Source organism: Passer domesticus, chromosome 1 (genome assembly GCF_036417665.1).
Source record: "Passer domesticus isolate bPasDom1 chromosome 1, bPasDom1.hap1, whole genome shotgun sequence".
Classification (NCBI taxonomy): domain Eukaryota; kingdom Metazoa; phylum Chordata; class Aves; order Passeriformes; family Passeridae; genus Passer; species Passer domesticus.
In genome coordinates this window covers 45,530,945-45,548,132 of record NC_087474.1, presented here as the reverse complement: position 1 = coordinate 45,548,132, position 17,188 = coordinate 45,530,945, and the positions used below count along the sequence as shown (strand labels likewise).

Sequence of the window (17,188 nt, the reverse complement as noted above, 5' to 3'; positions counted from 1 at the left end):
TCTGGTGACATCACCCAAGGAAATGCCTAAGTCCTATATTACATTTAACTCAATACAATTTTGTTTAAATCTTTTGAGACAGAACAGCATCTGTTTCCTAAGAAAGTGTTCTCAAAGGAGTCTCTGCTTTTACACATGGCAGTTCTGATCTCTCACTGCAGGAGAGCTTTACATCAAAGTCCACAAAAGCTCCAAAAGCTCCATTGGAGCCTCTCAAGGTGATCGTTTTGGCAAAATTATAGTGAGAGAAACGTTACTGAGAGACATTTTGTTACAGCAAAAGTGAAATTCAAATACAGTAGATGAAGATTTATCAAAATGTAGACATATTCCTACTGTGCCTGCCCATTATCTGTTCTGCTAGGACATTACAGAAAGCTGGATGCTATTGCTTCTCTCCCAGTACACTTGCAGTTTACAGGTCTTGTTGCTGCAAACAGGGATATTGTTAGAAGAAATGTTTTGAAAGGAGCTGTGAGTTAAGGTACAGACTAGTTTTGGCTTAATCCTTACTTGGAATGGCAAGAGTGTTTTGCAGCTCTCATCCATGAAAGCACACTAAACAAGAAAATAAATATCATCCTCCCAGTATTTTCAGCGAAAGGTGCAAAGATATGATCACCTGAATGAAACAGGCCAGCAGAAACACATGACTGAACGACTGAAAACCACTCATTCAAGCGTGAATATAACAAGATTAATCCATAGATTATGAACAAGGAAACAGTAAAACATATGAACAACAACATGTATCAAATTTTTTAATAAACTGTTTAAAGTAGCACCTACCCTTCTCTCATGCCTTTCAGAAGGCAATAAAACTGAAGTACTGTTGAAATAGGTCCAGGTATTAGAATCCAAATTTAATGGGTTGCTGTACGGACTACCCAGCAACTACCCAACAAATGGTTCCTTTAGGCATGGTGGAATAGGCTTAACACAGCCATATCTTCTGCACCCACACAGGAGAAATCAAACTGTGCCATCAGCAATAGTATTTGCCTGAAAGATTCCATAGCTTTTACCAGCCTTAGTTCCTGCGCAGTAGCTTGGAAAACGATTGCCAATCATTTTAACAAGTTACAAATTTTAAAAAGAATGAGCTGTTCTCATATTTATTACCATCATACATAAGATGATAAGCTAAAATGACTTAATATTTGTAAAACTAAAGTGGATCATACTGAGATACCTATCTTCAGATATGCTGCAACACTGCTTCCCTTTCAAGCCAAGACTGTTTTAAATGACACCATAAAAATGCTTCTAATACTTTTTTATCTTCTAAATCCCAGGATTTCCAGGATCAAAATGCCCTCTTCCTTTATTCTTTCTCTAAATCTCATCAAAAAATCCCTTTATCTGGCATATGATGCTACCTGCATCAGACAATACCCAGACTTGGCATACTTCAAGCCTCATCTGTTTTTCCAGGCTCTTCCAGGAGAGACAAAAATATATGATGGAGTAGATAAAGTCTGAACACAGTTTGAAATAAATCCCCCTCTCTGTGAGATCTTTTTGTATCATTTTGACACACTGAGCTCTTTATTGGACTCAATGACATGCTGAGCTCAATGGTTGGACTTGATGATCTAAAAAGTCTTTCCCAACTTAGACAATTCTATGCTGCTATAATACTATTATTAGTGCAATCTACCTAAAACCTTGGGTGTAGTCTATTATAAGCAGGAATAAATAATTTTAATTAACATAACTGACTGATGGAAATAATACAAGGCCCTGCCATATCTTCCTTAAAGGCCCTGGCTCATATGTCCACAAATCACATCATCTACTTTCTTAATCAATGGATACTCAAATTCATGACAGGAACTGGCATTGGCCTTCAGGGTGGGAACAAAAGTGACCCTCAAAGCTCAATGTGATTATGAGTCAACTGAAGTCATGAGTCAACAGCAGTCTGTTGCTGATTGACTCTGCCTCACCAGTAGGTGTTACTTCAGCCATTAATGCAGAGTGCTGTATGGCTGCAGGGATATGCATGCCTGCCAAGGTACATAAAAAACATCCAAACCAAACTAAAATCTGCCAGGTCCTGAAAATATCATGTAACACCCTGCCCTGTATCTAGAACAGCATCCAAAGTAATGTTTGGGAGAGCTGACCACGACCACACCCATCCCTGTGTCTGCTTTGCAGCCTGAAGGGTTTTCATTGACGGCCGTTCCACTTAATCATTCAAAGCGATGCTTGGCCATTTGATTGCTGTGATTTAACACAGTAATAACAATAATCCAGACTATGCTTAAACCACTCATAGTACTTCCAAAACTGTTTATTAGCATTGGCTTCTGCTTTACTAGCTATTTTCAACACCCTTAATACTGAAGTTCCTCCTCTGGCACCTCCAAGAAGGCCAAGAGTATATGAAAAAGGCTGCCTTATTTTTTGTTTGACTGAGTAGTTGATAACTGCACTTAACTTCACAGTTTATTTATTTAACCCCAGCTCAAGCCATCCAAAATGCCCTGTGCATTTCAACTTCAGGTTCAAGACAGAACTGTATACAGAACACAGTCTCTTTCATTTCCCTCTTGAAATGAGATTCAATAGCTCCTCTTTAACCCATGAGTCAACTGCAAGGCCCTCATTTAATAATCCCATCCTTTTATTGCAATCACAGTCTGAAAATTCAGGCCCTCAATGCTCAACATCTCTGAGCAAAGCATCAGACACACCAGACTGAGGACTTCTGTCATGCTTTGACTAAATCCTGTCTTTGAGCTAGTTCTTTCCAACTGGTAGCTGAGACTCTTTGTTAAGACCTCCACAATAGGAAGCTCACTACTGGTAGTTTATTCTGTCACAGCACATTCTGTCCTTCAGCACATGACACATTTTCCATTGACTGGAACGACTTCTTTCTTAATGCATGAGCCTCATCCTTCTTCACAGAAGAATTCACAGGAACTGAATGCATAATTTAAGAGTTGTACCCCAACAGAAGTGAACATTTTACCAGGGAGCCATTAAGATTGGACAAAAAAAAGGGCATTTTCACTTAAAAGCAGGTTTTGTTCAACAGGCAAGGCACAAGAGCAATAGAGAACAAAACAAAATGTTTTGGTTGTTGAATATTAAATATCTTACATGGGTTTTCTGAAAAACACCCTTTGTTTAAAATAAGCACTAACATTTTTATCAAGGTTTCTAAAAAACTTACGCAACTTTTCTTGTCTATACAAACACAGTACATAAAAGGCACAACTATGTATCCTTTCATCTATACACAATAAGAAAGAACAGCATTTCTTGGGGAAACTTTTCTGCTGTAAATCCAGTGCTTATAAAATCAGTGTAATTGAAAGAAGGTGGGATGCAGCACAAGAGTTTCTCATCGCTCTAAATGTACAGTTCAGCTCACTCAAATAATAAAAACTCTATGCACATTCAGTCTTATACTTCTCTTAAAGTGAGGCCACTTGATTGTGCCAAATAACGTGTTGTCCAACTTGGACTAAACTGAGAACACTAAGCTCATTTTCCTAGTGAACTGTGCTGTACTTGTGTGATTTTTACATTATGAACAGACATTATCTATAAGAAAAAAGAAAACTTTCTAAAGTCAGCTTTCTTCAAATTCTTTAGATTACTGGTGAAAACTTAAAGGACAATATACTTGAGATTAAAACTGAAAAAGAATATTATCACCATTATGTAAATATACCTATACAGTCATATATAATTAGGTAATCATGTACATACTTATATTCACTCTGCCAAGTTCTGCACCATCACCATTATTTATATTTGATCTGATAGCTGGAAGACACTCCTTACACCATTTTCTTTAAAACTGTAAACAGTAGATAGCATCATCTTTTACAGTCATTAAAGATTTACAAGTTGCTAACAAAACTTTTACCACATTCATTTCTTGCTAACTTAAAAGTAAGAAGAAGAAGAAGATAAAAGGACAACTTGCATCTCATTATGTTGAATTGTAACAGTAAGAAAGAAAAACAAAGAAGATAAAGCAGAGGTTTACATGGTAAATCTGCTGATTGTTGAACATGTTGAGATAAAATACAGGCCATAAATCAACTTGAAACACTTGGAAGTATTAAAAAGACCAGGTAACTTTCTAGTGCCTTTCATTCTTCCTACCTCAAGTTATCTACGTTCATAAAAAGCTCATAAATTTGGCTCATGGCCAATATCAAACACTAAAATTAGGGGTGACTGTAAAAACAGCTTTTTTCTCTGAAATCTGACTTGCCAAGGAGCAAAACTGCCTTTGCAAAGGCAGTTCTTCTGAGATCTGAATACAACACTGAAGAGCCAAGAGGCCAGGACAATGAAATCAGAATTTTTTAAGGCTGACTTTCAATACTGATATTAGACATACATATATAATACATACACATATATACATATATAGACACACACATATATATATGTATATATATGTATGTGTGTGTGTATAAATAAATATTTGCAACTATGCAAAGTCTGCAATTGCAACTCCATTCTGGAAATGGAATGCTTGCATTATGGAAAGTGTTGTTATTTGCTACATCAAAACATGTAAATAAGGCAAATAAAGACACTTTTCATTAAGTTTCAGATCAGCAATGCTATGAAGAACAACAGAAGTTAAAAACTCCTATGCTGATTCCTATATCTGATTTTTTTTGTCAGATTTACATAGTTACTCTCCCACAGTTTGTCCAGCTGAAGCCACTTAAGTTTCTTCTCATCTCACCTCACAGCCCACAGTACCTTTCACATCTACTAATTTATTCCCAAGCAAGAACCACAAATTAAGCTGCTTGTGAGGTAAGGCCATACTTATTAAAATCCATATTAAACCAAACTGCTGACCTAAATTCATTATTTTTGAGCCTTTCCTCTAGTAATCTGAACTTGTCCTTTATACCCATCTGGCAACCTCTATGAAAATTGTATGAAATTATATATTTTTGAGATGTTTATCTTTCTTCATGAGAAACTGGCCATGAGGGTTGAACAAGGGTGAGGCAATAACACGAATCAACAGTCCTGGTTACATAAGGTTTCAAAGCAGATGAAAAATTAAAGGTATTTTTGTTCAATACAAAACAACTAGATGGAAACCATTTTGAAATTATAATTTTGATTTGTTCTAGTTCAACAAATCCAAATGCCCCATTTCAATAATTCCAATTCTTTCATGTTAAATAAAAATAGATGCATTTTCAGCTTGGCTTCCTACAATCCACATCTCAGAGATACTCACTGAAGTTGTGTGAAAAAGTTTATGTAAATTAAGTCACCATTAATTTCCATTCAGCGGGGAAAAAAGGTATTGATGATTTTCCCTGGATAAAAGTAATTTTAGATGAGAAATTTTGGAAAACCAAAAAACCCTTCAAAATCAAAAGCTACACTGTGACATTTAACTACATATGACTAAGGAGATAGTCCATAAGGAAGCACTTCTAAGTCAGAGGCTGGTATTAAACTTAAAAAATAGCCCTACAATTTTGCCACCAGTTACCTTTATAAAAATGCCACATATTAAAGAACAATTATCATTTTAAAAGCAGGGTGAATTCAATACCTCTTAAAATTCCTTCCTAACTGTAAATGTTTTCTAAAAAAAATTGTACTGGAAGTTGCATCATTGAAAGAGAAAAAGAATCAACACCATTTGAGATGCCCAATTTTTTACCCTCATGTTTCTTCAAAACAGAGCATGGGACTCACAAGCTCTGTCCCACATGGGTATGAACAACACCCTGGCAGGATCAGATACCTCCATGCACGTGTACAAACCAAGTGCCAGCACTGGAGACCCCATGTGTCCTGAGCACAGACAGCTCTGCCAGCCCCCACGAGATGTGCCAGGAGAGCTGTAACCCCTCTGCTCACCCTTCAGCTGCTCTCAAGGCATAGAGAAGATTTCAAGGAAAAAGGTGGAAACCAGTTTCTGTGGGATGCTGCCCACAGAATAAAGGAGAGAACAGGAATCTATGGGGCAAAAACTTCCCAGTAAGAGATTGCCAAACAGGTGCTCATTTTCAAAAGGAAATAATGAGGTTTTGGGGTTCTTCTTTTAAACATATGGTTGTAGATGAAGCCTAAATGGAAGGTCCTCATCTTCAGAAGCATAAGAATGACGCGGAGTTCTTTCAGCTGTTACCATACCACCCTACAGGTGCACCACCAAAGTGACACTGATGGATTGGTGGGGAAAGGACGATGGAGTTACGCATCTGGCACATGCACAGCAAACACAGAGCACCTCTGTGTCAGTGAAAAAAAAACCTGCTGGAGCTAAACCAACCAGAATTTGTCTATTTTAAAGGAATACTAGGTATTATTGAGCAGCCTTTAGAATGCTGCTGTCCACTGGGGCGCACCACTTTAGAAAACAAAGCATGGTAACATGAAAACATATGCAAGCCACCCTCACTTTTCACAGATTTTAAAGAACAAAAGGGCTTTAACGATGATGTTCTCAATACAACCATTTAGTTGGATGCCTGGAATAATAATAAATATAGAATTTCACCCAATAATTTACTCAACAAACCCTTAACTTCAAGTTGAGCTTTTTGAAGTAAAAATTTCACGTGAAGAATGAATCACATCTGTAAGGAAGTTATTTCTCTCTCCCCAAAATTTTCCTTTATTTCTAGGTCCAAATTTTTCTTGCGTCTCCTTCCAGGCACGTACATATGCAATACATTGGCTCTGAAATCATTATCTGCTTTTGTTCATCTCTACTTTACATCAAACAAAACACAAGAGGAAGTAAAAAATAGCTGTAATATGCACATTACAGAGCACTTAATCTCATGGCTGGTGACATACAAACTACAAGATAGCAATCTGGAATATAACACACATTGTCTACTGAAACTGCCATTGCTTGGATAGTGACTTCAGTTTGCCAGTACTGGAAGGATTAAGTCTAGGTAAAACACAGATCCGAGCAAATTTTGCCCAACATGGACAGTTTCCTCATTTGTAAGGGAGCACTTAGGGAATGAAGGAGACAGAAATGACACTCACTACACTGTGCTTTTGCAGATTCAGCAGATTTTTCTCCACAGAATAAGTAATAGTCTGGTGGACTTCTCTCTCTTTTTTCCACAGTGTGTTTGAAGGCCAGATGACCTGGCTCATGCAAAAGGTTTTGCTTTAATAAGTCATCCTACTGCAAGATAATCTTCTTTATAAAATAGCAGTACTTCTGTTTACCAAATTTGCTACTCTGCCCATTGAAACTTTATACCAGAAGGCTCCCTGCTGATTAGGAAGGATGCTGATGTTTTCCTCCCTAGAAGGCACTGGCACACATATTTCCCCAGAAGTCTTCAACTTCAGTTCCATAACAGTTACAATGGTAGAATAAGCTTTTTGTCAAGAAAGATATATACTTTATCAATAAAGAAGAAATTAGGAAAGTCAGAGGAGAAACATGTAGAGAGATAAAGACACACTATATAATTGTTCAGTGTCCTAAAAATACCACTTGAGCACATGAAGTAGGAAAAAAAATAGTATGGGAATAGTAGTATGGGAATACAGTTGCACCAAGCTGCATCAGTGGAAGAGGGAAGGGCAAGACCAGTTTTGAACCATGGGTGGTTCTCCATGACCTCTGATGGATGGCACTGACCAGAGATTGTGGCTGGCAGTGAAACCTTCAGCCAGACTTGCAAGATTAAATGGCAGGCAGGGACACAGCAATGCAAACTTTCTGTGGGACACTGGCTGAACTGAGGTAATAGAATTCATAGTATAAACATAACATTTCAGAAAAATATAATTTTACCATGTTCATCAACAAACCAAGAACAATACCAGGAACATAGTTACACCCACATCTAGATCATCTTTTACCATAGCCTCAAATCCTAAAGTCAGTCCTGGCAGCTGCTCCACAGAAGGCAGCATTGCTAGACCAAAGACAGCAGCTCAGTAATTTAGATATACATAGATACTGGGACCAGGTCCCCCGCTTGGGTCACCCGGCTGAGAATCAACAGGCTACTGTTGCTTTGTTTCTAACCACTTCCTGACTACAGTTTGGCTATTTAGTCTTTCGCCACCTGGTTTATATTTGATTTGCAAAAATAAAAATAAACAATATCCCTCAAGGAGCAACAAGAATACTGCCCAGTTTGCAGTTTGTGACCAGAGAAGCAAGGAGCTGGGGCCATACATTCTCTGGTACCTAAGCCACAGGTCAGACCAGTTGCCAGCTAAGCCAATATTTCTGGTTTGAAGCATCTGCTGAACTCTTGCAGACAATTAGAAAGATTTGTTCCATCACTGAAATAGAAAACCAAATTTAAGAACGGCTGTGTAAATAAACTGGAAGTTCATTCAAAACCTGGGACACAGAGGCCAGCTATTTCTGGAATATAAAGAAAAGTAAGTTGGGAAAAGTTCTTAAAGTTTGAATCTATCATTCTGCTTATTTCCTTCACTGTGAATGAATATACAGGAATAAAAATGGCTCCAAAACCGAAAATTTAAAGAACAAGATTAATATTATTTCAGCTGTTTTTCTGTGGATAGAACTCGACTTTTTATTTTGTTGATGATCTTAAAAGTCTCTCACCTTGCTGAATTAAAAAGCTGGAATTCCTATATTTTTGTGGTAAATGCATGTTGTATTGCAAATAATTGCATTTAGAACTGTAATATCATAAGCATTTTGTCAATTAAAAAATCCATTGTAACATTTTATGGATATCTCATACGTAATAATTTTAGTTTATCCACTTTTAATTAACTTGGGGATTAGCTCTTCCTACAAAATTAAGTTTCAGGATTAAAGTAAACTCTATAGTCCAAAGGCCTGCTTAAAGTTGTTCAGGTAGCATTTTTGCTTAAAAATACAACTTGCCAATTAAGCAAAATGGAATAACAGCATTTTAAAACTCTGTTTAGAACTTTAATTCCCGAATGAGTTCAGAGTTACCCAAATCCCACTGGAACATGATTATGATTATGCTCCTTAGAAGTCTTTTAGCATGGCAATGAGAACCTGAAAGGAATCTAGTGGGCACTTATAATCTATCTCCAGAAAGCACAGAGCAAGCATATTTTATCACCTTTGTAAGCTGGACTGATAATGCTCAGTCCTGGCAGGACGAAAGTAGGAAGTCCTCCTAGTAAGTGGGAAGAGAAAGAAGTGCTTTTGTTGACCACCCCCTTATTTTCATATGCCCCAAAACAGCTATGCCTGTTCCTTATCTACTGATTCCAATTCCTAATTAACCAATAGAGGAAAAAAAACCCCAAAACTTCTCTGGCAATGACTACAGGTTTTTTCATACTGAATTGCAGGGAAAAAGAAAATTTTAAAATCTGTTCACTTGCAATTGCAATGTTCACATGGTGCCACATGCCATGGCACTTAAACAGGGAAAAACTTAATCTATGCTTACATTTTAGCACACACCTATTTCCATTTATTTCTGAGTCAGTACTGACAAGTTTAAAGTTAAGCATGATCCAATTTTTTAGAATAAACTGGGTAACTCCTGCTTTCCATTTCCTTCTTTGTCTCCTGTTTCTGCCTAAAACCAAACCCTTTCTTTACCTTTAAGAAAAAAAAAATAATCTTTCAAACATTACTTGTATAAAAGCACAGGAATGTTGTTAGCTCTCAATTGATGTTTCTTTCATAAATTCATTTAATCCTTTTGCATTTTGGGTTTCCACAACATCCTGCAGGAAGGTGCAGTGCAATTTACATGCCATGTAGAAGGGCATCCCCTTTACTTTTTTGCAACCTTGTGCCCTGATTTTAGTATTTTGAGAATTTAGAAGTTGTGGATGCCCCATAACTGGAAACATTCAAGGTCAAGCTGGACAGGGCTCTGAAAGCAAACTGATCTAACTGAACATGTCCTGACTTACTGCACACCATTCAGGCTTTTCTATGTCTCTATCCTATCATTTACCTCTCTTCTATACTAGAAAATGTTACTATGAAGCACCTTGGCTCTAGCTCAAATTTTGTCCTGTGAATCAGCCTCTTCCCCGCTTCTTTGTCTTCCCTGTGCTCATGGAGCAGCATCTCCCCTCTCTATTTTCCAACAGATCCTGTTAAGTGCCTTGGTAAGTCTATCAACTCTGCACACCAATTCCTAACTCAAGTAGGAATTTGTCCCTTTTTGGCTAAGTGGTTATAGTTGGGTAAACTACGTTTTTTCCCCCAGTCAGATTATGTTCCAAAACGATTTCCAGCCACGTACTCTTTCCTCCTGCAGCAGGCCCAAGAGGAGATAGCACAGGTACAGACAACACTTCTGTTTGTAAAAGGCCCTGTTGTTCTGCGCAGGTGAGAGACAGGAGATACCAAACTGGCTAAATTGTCTTCTTGCAGCCTTCCAGACATTGTGCTTCCAATCATGCTCCTTAGATGCCAAATTCCTGCCTGCAGAATGTCCTCATTCATGACTGTCACAAGTACAAACAGGACGCACAAAATAAATGGATTCAAAATTAAACCTAATCCCCAAACTGTGACAGAAGCCATTTGAGTAATCCCTTATCTGTCAGAGCTGTACTCCACTTCCTCTCCACATTTCCCACCAAAAAGGGCAGAGATGAGCCCTGCAGTTCAGTTGTGGGAAGCTGCTGGCATGGAAGGAAGCTCCAGCTGAGCTTATAATGGAAACCACCTGCCCCTTTGCTATGACAGAACAGAATTCTTCATTATATTCCCCTATACTCCTTACAAGACAGGAGATTTTCAGTGTCATGCTAGAAAAGGAAAGACAATTGCAAAGGATAAATGCATAGAAAGGAGGTTAAAAACAAAAGAGTACTCTTTTTTGTTTTTTAAAGTGGGTACACTCAGCACCTCAGTGGGTTAGTAAAACAAAAACATACAGTGCAAAATGTGATGGAAAAGAAATAGAAAGTAAGAGTTATTGCAGCAATTTCCTTTTATCTCAAGATAATGTCATCATTGCAGACAATAGGAAAAAAAATGTCCATCTGCTTTTAATAACCAATGTGTTGTTGGCCTATCAATGTCCCAGTCTGGGTTACCAAAGCATGAACTAAGAGCTAAGCAGAACTGGCACGAGTCCCTTCACCCTTTCCCCACCTCAGCTATATTTTCTAGCTTGGATGTCATACAGAGCACATTGAAAGTTAAGATTCCTTGGAAAAATGCATTGTTTTGGGGCTCAGACTTTGTTGATTCAATGCATTTGCTCAGTTTTGAACATAAAAGTAAAACCAGTTACAAGAAAGAGGCAGATGAAGAAATTGCTACCCCTCTACAACTGGTTACAGATGACATCCTCCTCTTTTTAAACCAGTATCATAGTACCAAGGCATGAAAGTAAGAGGGACTGTGTTTATTAGGGGGTACAACCTATTGAATAGAGCATCACAGCCATTTGAGCTAAGTCAGGCAGAGATCACTAGGCAAAGATCACTTGGGGACACCTAGAAGCAAGCTCCTGGACCCTCAAAGTCATCAAAAAGATGGTGGAATGAAACCAACAACTAAGGAAAAGTAACGGGTAAAGAGATATGCTGTCTAACAAGATTCACCCTGCAGTCTCAGTGGGATACAGTATTTTCTCCACGCTCTCTCCTGAACTGTTGTGGAGTGTTGCTATGTACTATTGAATACTTACCACATTCCACCCCTGGGGTGGCTCCATTTCAGTACTGGGTGAAGTGATCTTATTTAAACATTACTTAGCTCACAGGAGTGCTGTGAAACTTAATTAAATTAATGCCTGCAAAGTGCTTTGAGGTTCGCAGATGAAAAGTGCTACAGAAATCCAAAGTACTATTAGTGTTTCTAAGGATAGGTGAAACAGTTTGAATAAACTAAAAACCTACATAAATCTTCCCTCAAAGTAAAAGCTTTTGGAGTATTGGTTAACCTGGTTTTTAATTTTGTTTTCATTTTTAGGACCTTTACAATTCCTAACTTCACTTTCAATTTAAACAACCACTTTAGAGCTACACAAGACAAAGTATACTAATACCTCATTCACTTTCAGCCTCAACTTTACCTCTGCTTATAAAGGTGCACTCAGTATTTCAAACCTCATCGCTGTTGAAGATAACCATCTTTTACCCGTGATCCACTATGCAGGCAACATTGTTGGACACAAAATATCCAGGTCTTGGCTCTTCAGTGAGTTTACAGTTTTGCAATTAGCAATCAATTGTTATTGGAGAGTTAGCTCCAGTCTCTAACTGTTCTGAGTAACAATAACAGGATGAAATGAAAATGCAAGCCGTAACTACCATCGTCATCTTGAGTGTACAGACAGGAGAAACAATAGTTTTCAGAGAAAAAAACAATAGCTTGGAGAGATGGGGCTTTCTTCTCAGCCTCCACGACTGCATTTGGAATAACACACTTTTCTCTATGTCCAAACTAGGACACTTAAGAGGTCCCAGTCTTAGTTTCCTTTCTAAAATAAAAGGTTCAAATTATAATCAAAGGGCTCTTTTAACATGCAAACCGAAGCCAGCCATTTACATAGCACATAGCTGAAGACTATATAAGACATGCATTTTTAAAAAGCATAAACACAGAATATTATTAAGTCATGTTGTGACATGTAAAACTTGTACTCAAACAGAAGGTAATTAAATCCCAGAAAACTCATGAGAATGCTTGTTCTCATGAAATTCTCATCTTACTTTCTGGGTCAAAAAAATATGAATAAATATTCTAAACAGAAAACTGCAGAAATTGAGCTTTTAAGTCTTTTGAGATTTGTCTGTCACCAGTTATTTCCTTAGCAGGCTGGAAGTAAGGGAAGGAATGCTGAAACTCTTGTCACCTGCAAGAAAGTACTGAGGGATGTGGGTACATAAAACGATATGGCTACTCCACTTCAGTATTGCTTTATTCAGTGCAGACCAAGAGGAATTTTTATTGATTCAGTGCACTTTGGGGGTTTGGCATCTAGTTACAGGTTGTATAACACTACTGTGAGAAACCATTTTTAACCTTGAGTATGCATGACTGCTTGTGACTACTTTTATGTTATGAGGTAACTACACAGGAACAGAGGAGGCTGTGGTCAAAAGGAAGGAAGTCCCAACCTGTGCCCTATATATATTCACTGTAATTGCCATCTGCATATAAAAATATGTGCTCAGTTTGAGTAAAACACATAGAACATACGCATTCTCTTGAAAAAGCACATGAATATCAGCACCAAGACAGCTAATAAAATGCACAGAATTTGCATTATATGACAGTGCAATTTGACAAGCAAATAAACACCCACCAGGCTAGAGACTGATCAAACTACAGAGTATTCTGCTCCCATGCAACCACAGAAGTCAGATCTGGTGACTGCACTAGAGTATACATGTGGGATCCCAGGACATCCCTCTGGGTGACCTGGATGGCTTGGGCCCCTGGCAGGGGGCTGATGAGCCATGGCAGAAGGCCAAAAAGACTTGGGGATTCGATCTTAGCCCCTGGGAGAAGTTACCAACCTTGTATGAAGAGCCAGAGGTTACAAAAGTCTAAGTAGCACAGTAGTAGTAAACACAGGGTGAAGGGAAAATTTTGGAACCATGTACAGGGGGATTTAGAACCTTGTACAGGGGGGTTTGGGATTCTGTACATGGGGGTCAGGGGCTCCAAGATGGAGAAATTTGGGCGTGCCCTGTCCTTCTTCTTTCTTCTCCCTGGCATCCATGTTCAGGATGATGATGGCACTCACAGATTGGTTTAGAGTAGAAAGTCACTGTCTAGCATAGGTGATAGGTATTGGAACATAATTGTAAACATAGTATATGTAGTTTTTAGTATAAAAGATAGCAGCAGCCTGGGAGGCGTGTAGTGTGCCTCGAACTGACCAGCCAGACAGGCCTGTGGCGGGCCGGAGAGAAAACACCTTAGATAAGCAACAATAAACGACCTTGAGAACCGCCAACGAAGAACTCCGACTCTTTCTTCAACCATCGGGCTGGCTTGGGGTCATCCCGATCATAGAGAACCCAAGATATACACACCAAAACCATGCCACAAATTCCATTGTGAACTCACCCTATCAGAGCCTGGCACATATTTTTTACTTGTGTTCCCTACCACCATGGACAAGGAACCATTCACACACAGATTCACACATTCATCCAGAGCAAGAACCTGCCTAGGACATTCTCCTCACTTAAGTCCTCATAATTTCACTAGATATTTTCTTTCAAATACTTACCCATCTCTTTTCAGAAAACTGCAATAGTTGCTTCTCTGTTGCTTACTCTCTGGAAGCTCTACAACATTAATAACCATCTGTAAACATTTATTAATATTGTAGAGCTTTTAGAGAGAAGGCAACAGGGTGCAATTCCTCCTCAATTCCTTTCAACATGGCACTTCAAGTCTTGTCTATATCTCCTTGTTTTCTGCCCCTGACTCCAGTTCAAAAAGCTTTGAAAGACCCACTGTTTTAATTCCCTTTAAAATCACACACTTTTTAAGTGGAATCCTTAATTCAGTAAAACTCCCTTCTTTCCTGAAGAACTCAGATCTAGTTATTTGGCATACCTGAAATGCCCACATTACTGCATTATCCTCGCTGTCCTTTGCTCTGCTGTAACTTTCCTCTTTCAGTGTTTTTCCCGCTTTTAAAATAACATGCATTCCTTACACAGACCTAAAATTATTTCCCGCAGCTATTCCAGAAATTTTAAACAGTTATTTTTGCAGTTTAATATAAACAGTATTTATACAATGCCTTCTATCCAAAAAGCTTGAAGAACTTAACACTTTAAGCTAAGTTTTACCATATCTCCATGAACTGCCTCTTTATTTACAACCCTCTTCCCTCTGGGCAAGTAAGACTATATCCATGTTACAGAACCAGAATCTAACGCAGCAGGGAACAGAAAAGCCTACGGGCTGGCTTCACCCTTGGCTAAAGCTCATCTAAGTATGGGCTGCATCCAAGAATGAAGGTCCACCCTTCCTCCTCCTCCCTCCTCTTGAGTCCCTGCAAACAGGGCTCACACAGCCAAATCAGGCAACAGATGACACTGCTGAAAATAGATCTTTTCTTTTGTCAGGTTACTAATTGTCCCAGCTCCGCTGACCATCCCACCATGCACCGGTGGTGTCACCACAAGGCAGGGAAAACACATGGCTGAGAGGCAAGTATAGCTCCTGTTCCTTTCAGCAGGAGCTTGAACTTAAATGATTCAGATGCCTGTAAAACTGAGGCACGGTGTAGAGACAGGCAGATGGCTGCTCTAAGGAGTCATTAGTACAAAATGGAGTGCTTACCTCCTTTCTTTTACTCCAGCTGCTTATTTCCATTTCTTCCTCGTGCTGGTGCTAAGACCCATCAGACTTCACAACTGAATTATCACATAACACCAGGGAAAGCGAACGTGATACAAATCACACAAACATTTATGTTCTGATGGTTTAGTGAACCAAGTGCTAGCACATGGGCAAGGCAGGAGCAGGAGAAAGAAAGGGGAACAATCTCCTCTTTCCAGCAAGGAGTGATCCGGGACCAGCTTAGCCACCTCATGTAGCTCCTCACTACAGGAAAGGGCCACAAGCTAGAGTGTTGAGAGAATTAACCAGAAATATGTACTGCCTGTTTAGTGCTGTACTTGCAAACACTTCAGGCTTTTATCTCAAATAGCCTTAAAGACCTTTTGTCCACTTATTGTTTGCCAGCATTTGTCGACTTCCTTCTTTCTTTCTTAACCTCTTAGCTTTTAATTTCTTACAATTCACCAATTAAGCTCTGCTGAGTATTTGCTGACTCTTATGTTCCCTAGTTACCCACACTCTGAATCACCCTATTCTCTGTGTATAAATCCCCTTCATCTTCCTTTACTGTTTTATCTTTCACTCAATTTCTTCAAAATACTTCTCATAGTAAAATGTTGTCCTCCTCTTAACTTCTTCACTAGAATTGGAATTTACCCAGTTTTACTCTCTATTACAATCATGTCTTCCCTTAACACAGCTCTGCATTTCCAGCCTTCCTCTTGGAGCTAGTTCTCAGAAGACTCAATTTGTTTTCTCTGCTGTGAAGAAGATCCACCTCTTTCCCAACCCAAAAATGGTCAGCAGTTGTGTGGTATACACCACAACAGAATCTCATCCCAAGAACACACTCACAAGTCAAGAGACCATACAGCTACCAAATGTTGTATTTATTGTAACAACAGGTTGTCAGTCTATAATGGTTACCTCCATTAAAAATGTGTAACAAGCATCACACCCTAAGTTTTAGATTGAATTTCACCTTCTATCTCTCCACCTTATATTTAGATCTAATTAGTCTATTTTAATAGACAGTGCTGAATGAAAACTCATATAGAAAGGAACAGAATAAGAGCTGAACAATATCCTCAGTAGAAGGACTTGATCCCATGAGCTTCTCAATGCCCAGAAGTCCAATGCATTTACTGAGCAGTAAATAAATGTACTGCCTCAAGAACAATATACCACCACTGATCTGAACAAGGTTTGTATGCCAGGCTATACATGTAATATATGTATTACATATATATGAATACATATATATTCATATATATGAATATATGCTCCCATGAATCCCCAGAAACTTGATTTACAGGAATGCTTTTCCAGAAAACAGCAGATATCTTTCCTACATGGCACAATCACTCACAGAAAAGCAGTTGTGAAAATCTCTCAGCATTGCTCCAGCTACGAGAACCTGTGTTCACCTTTAACTGCAGACTCTTGACCAGTCCTAAAGTATTAAGGAGAACAACACAATTGGGCAGAGATAGACACACAGGCTGTTGCAGACCTCTTCAGAGAACAGGATGCACATTTATTTAAAGCAGATAAGAAAGCATTTTTTATACTTAATGCAAGGACACAGTGTGTTTTTTAATTTATTTTTAATTTAAGGGCAGTTTAGGTTACTGTTCTTTCTTACACAACTGTCATACAAAGAACAGAACTCCAACTTACCATCAGCTTAAGAAGCCCCCCAAACCCAATTTTAATACATTACTACTAAGAGGACAAATTGGCCATTCTGTCAACAGAGAACACCAAGAAGTTGACTAGTCTCCTTACAAGATGGGCAAAGATGAAATGTGATGAATATGCAGCTGATGAAGGAAATGCATAGTGAAAACTCTTCAGGATGGTACTCAGTCTGCTAGCAGAGGGCTCTGCCTTGCCAGCTGCCAGAGCTCAAACAAAGCCTTTGATGAAATCACA

The 17,188-nt window shown here is 38.6% G+C and overlaps 1 protein-coding gene across 7 annotated transcripts in view; it reads right to left on the bottom strand.

Annotated features, from left to right (window-relative positions):
* BBS9 (Bardet-Biedl syndrome 9) overlaps positions 1-17,188 on the bottom strand; it is a 286,276-nt gene that overhangs the window by 13,800 nt on the left and 255,288 nt on the right. For 4 of the 7 annotated variants that reach the window (XM_064417632.1, XM_064417641.1, XM_064417621.1 and 1 more), the window contains one exon: positions 16,623-16,706. The exons of the other annotated variants lie outside the window; for them this stretch is intronic. In XM_064417632.1, the coding sequence (XP_064273702.1) occupies positions 16,623-16,706 (84 nt within the window). The remainder of the gene's footprint in view (positions 1-16,622; positions 16,707-17,188) is intronic. 7 annotated transcript variants of the gene reach the window in all.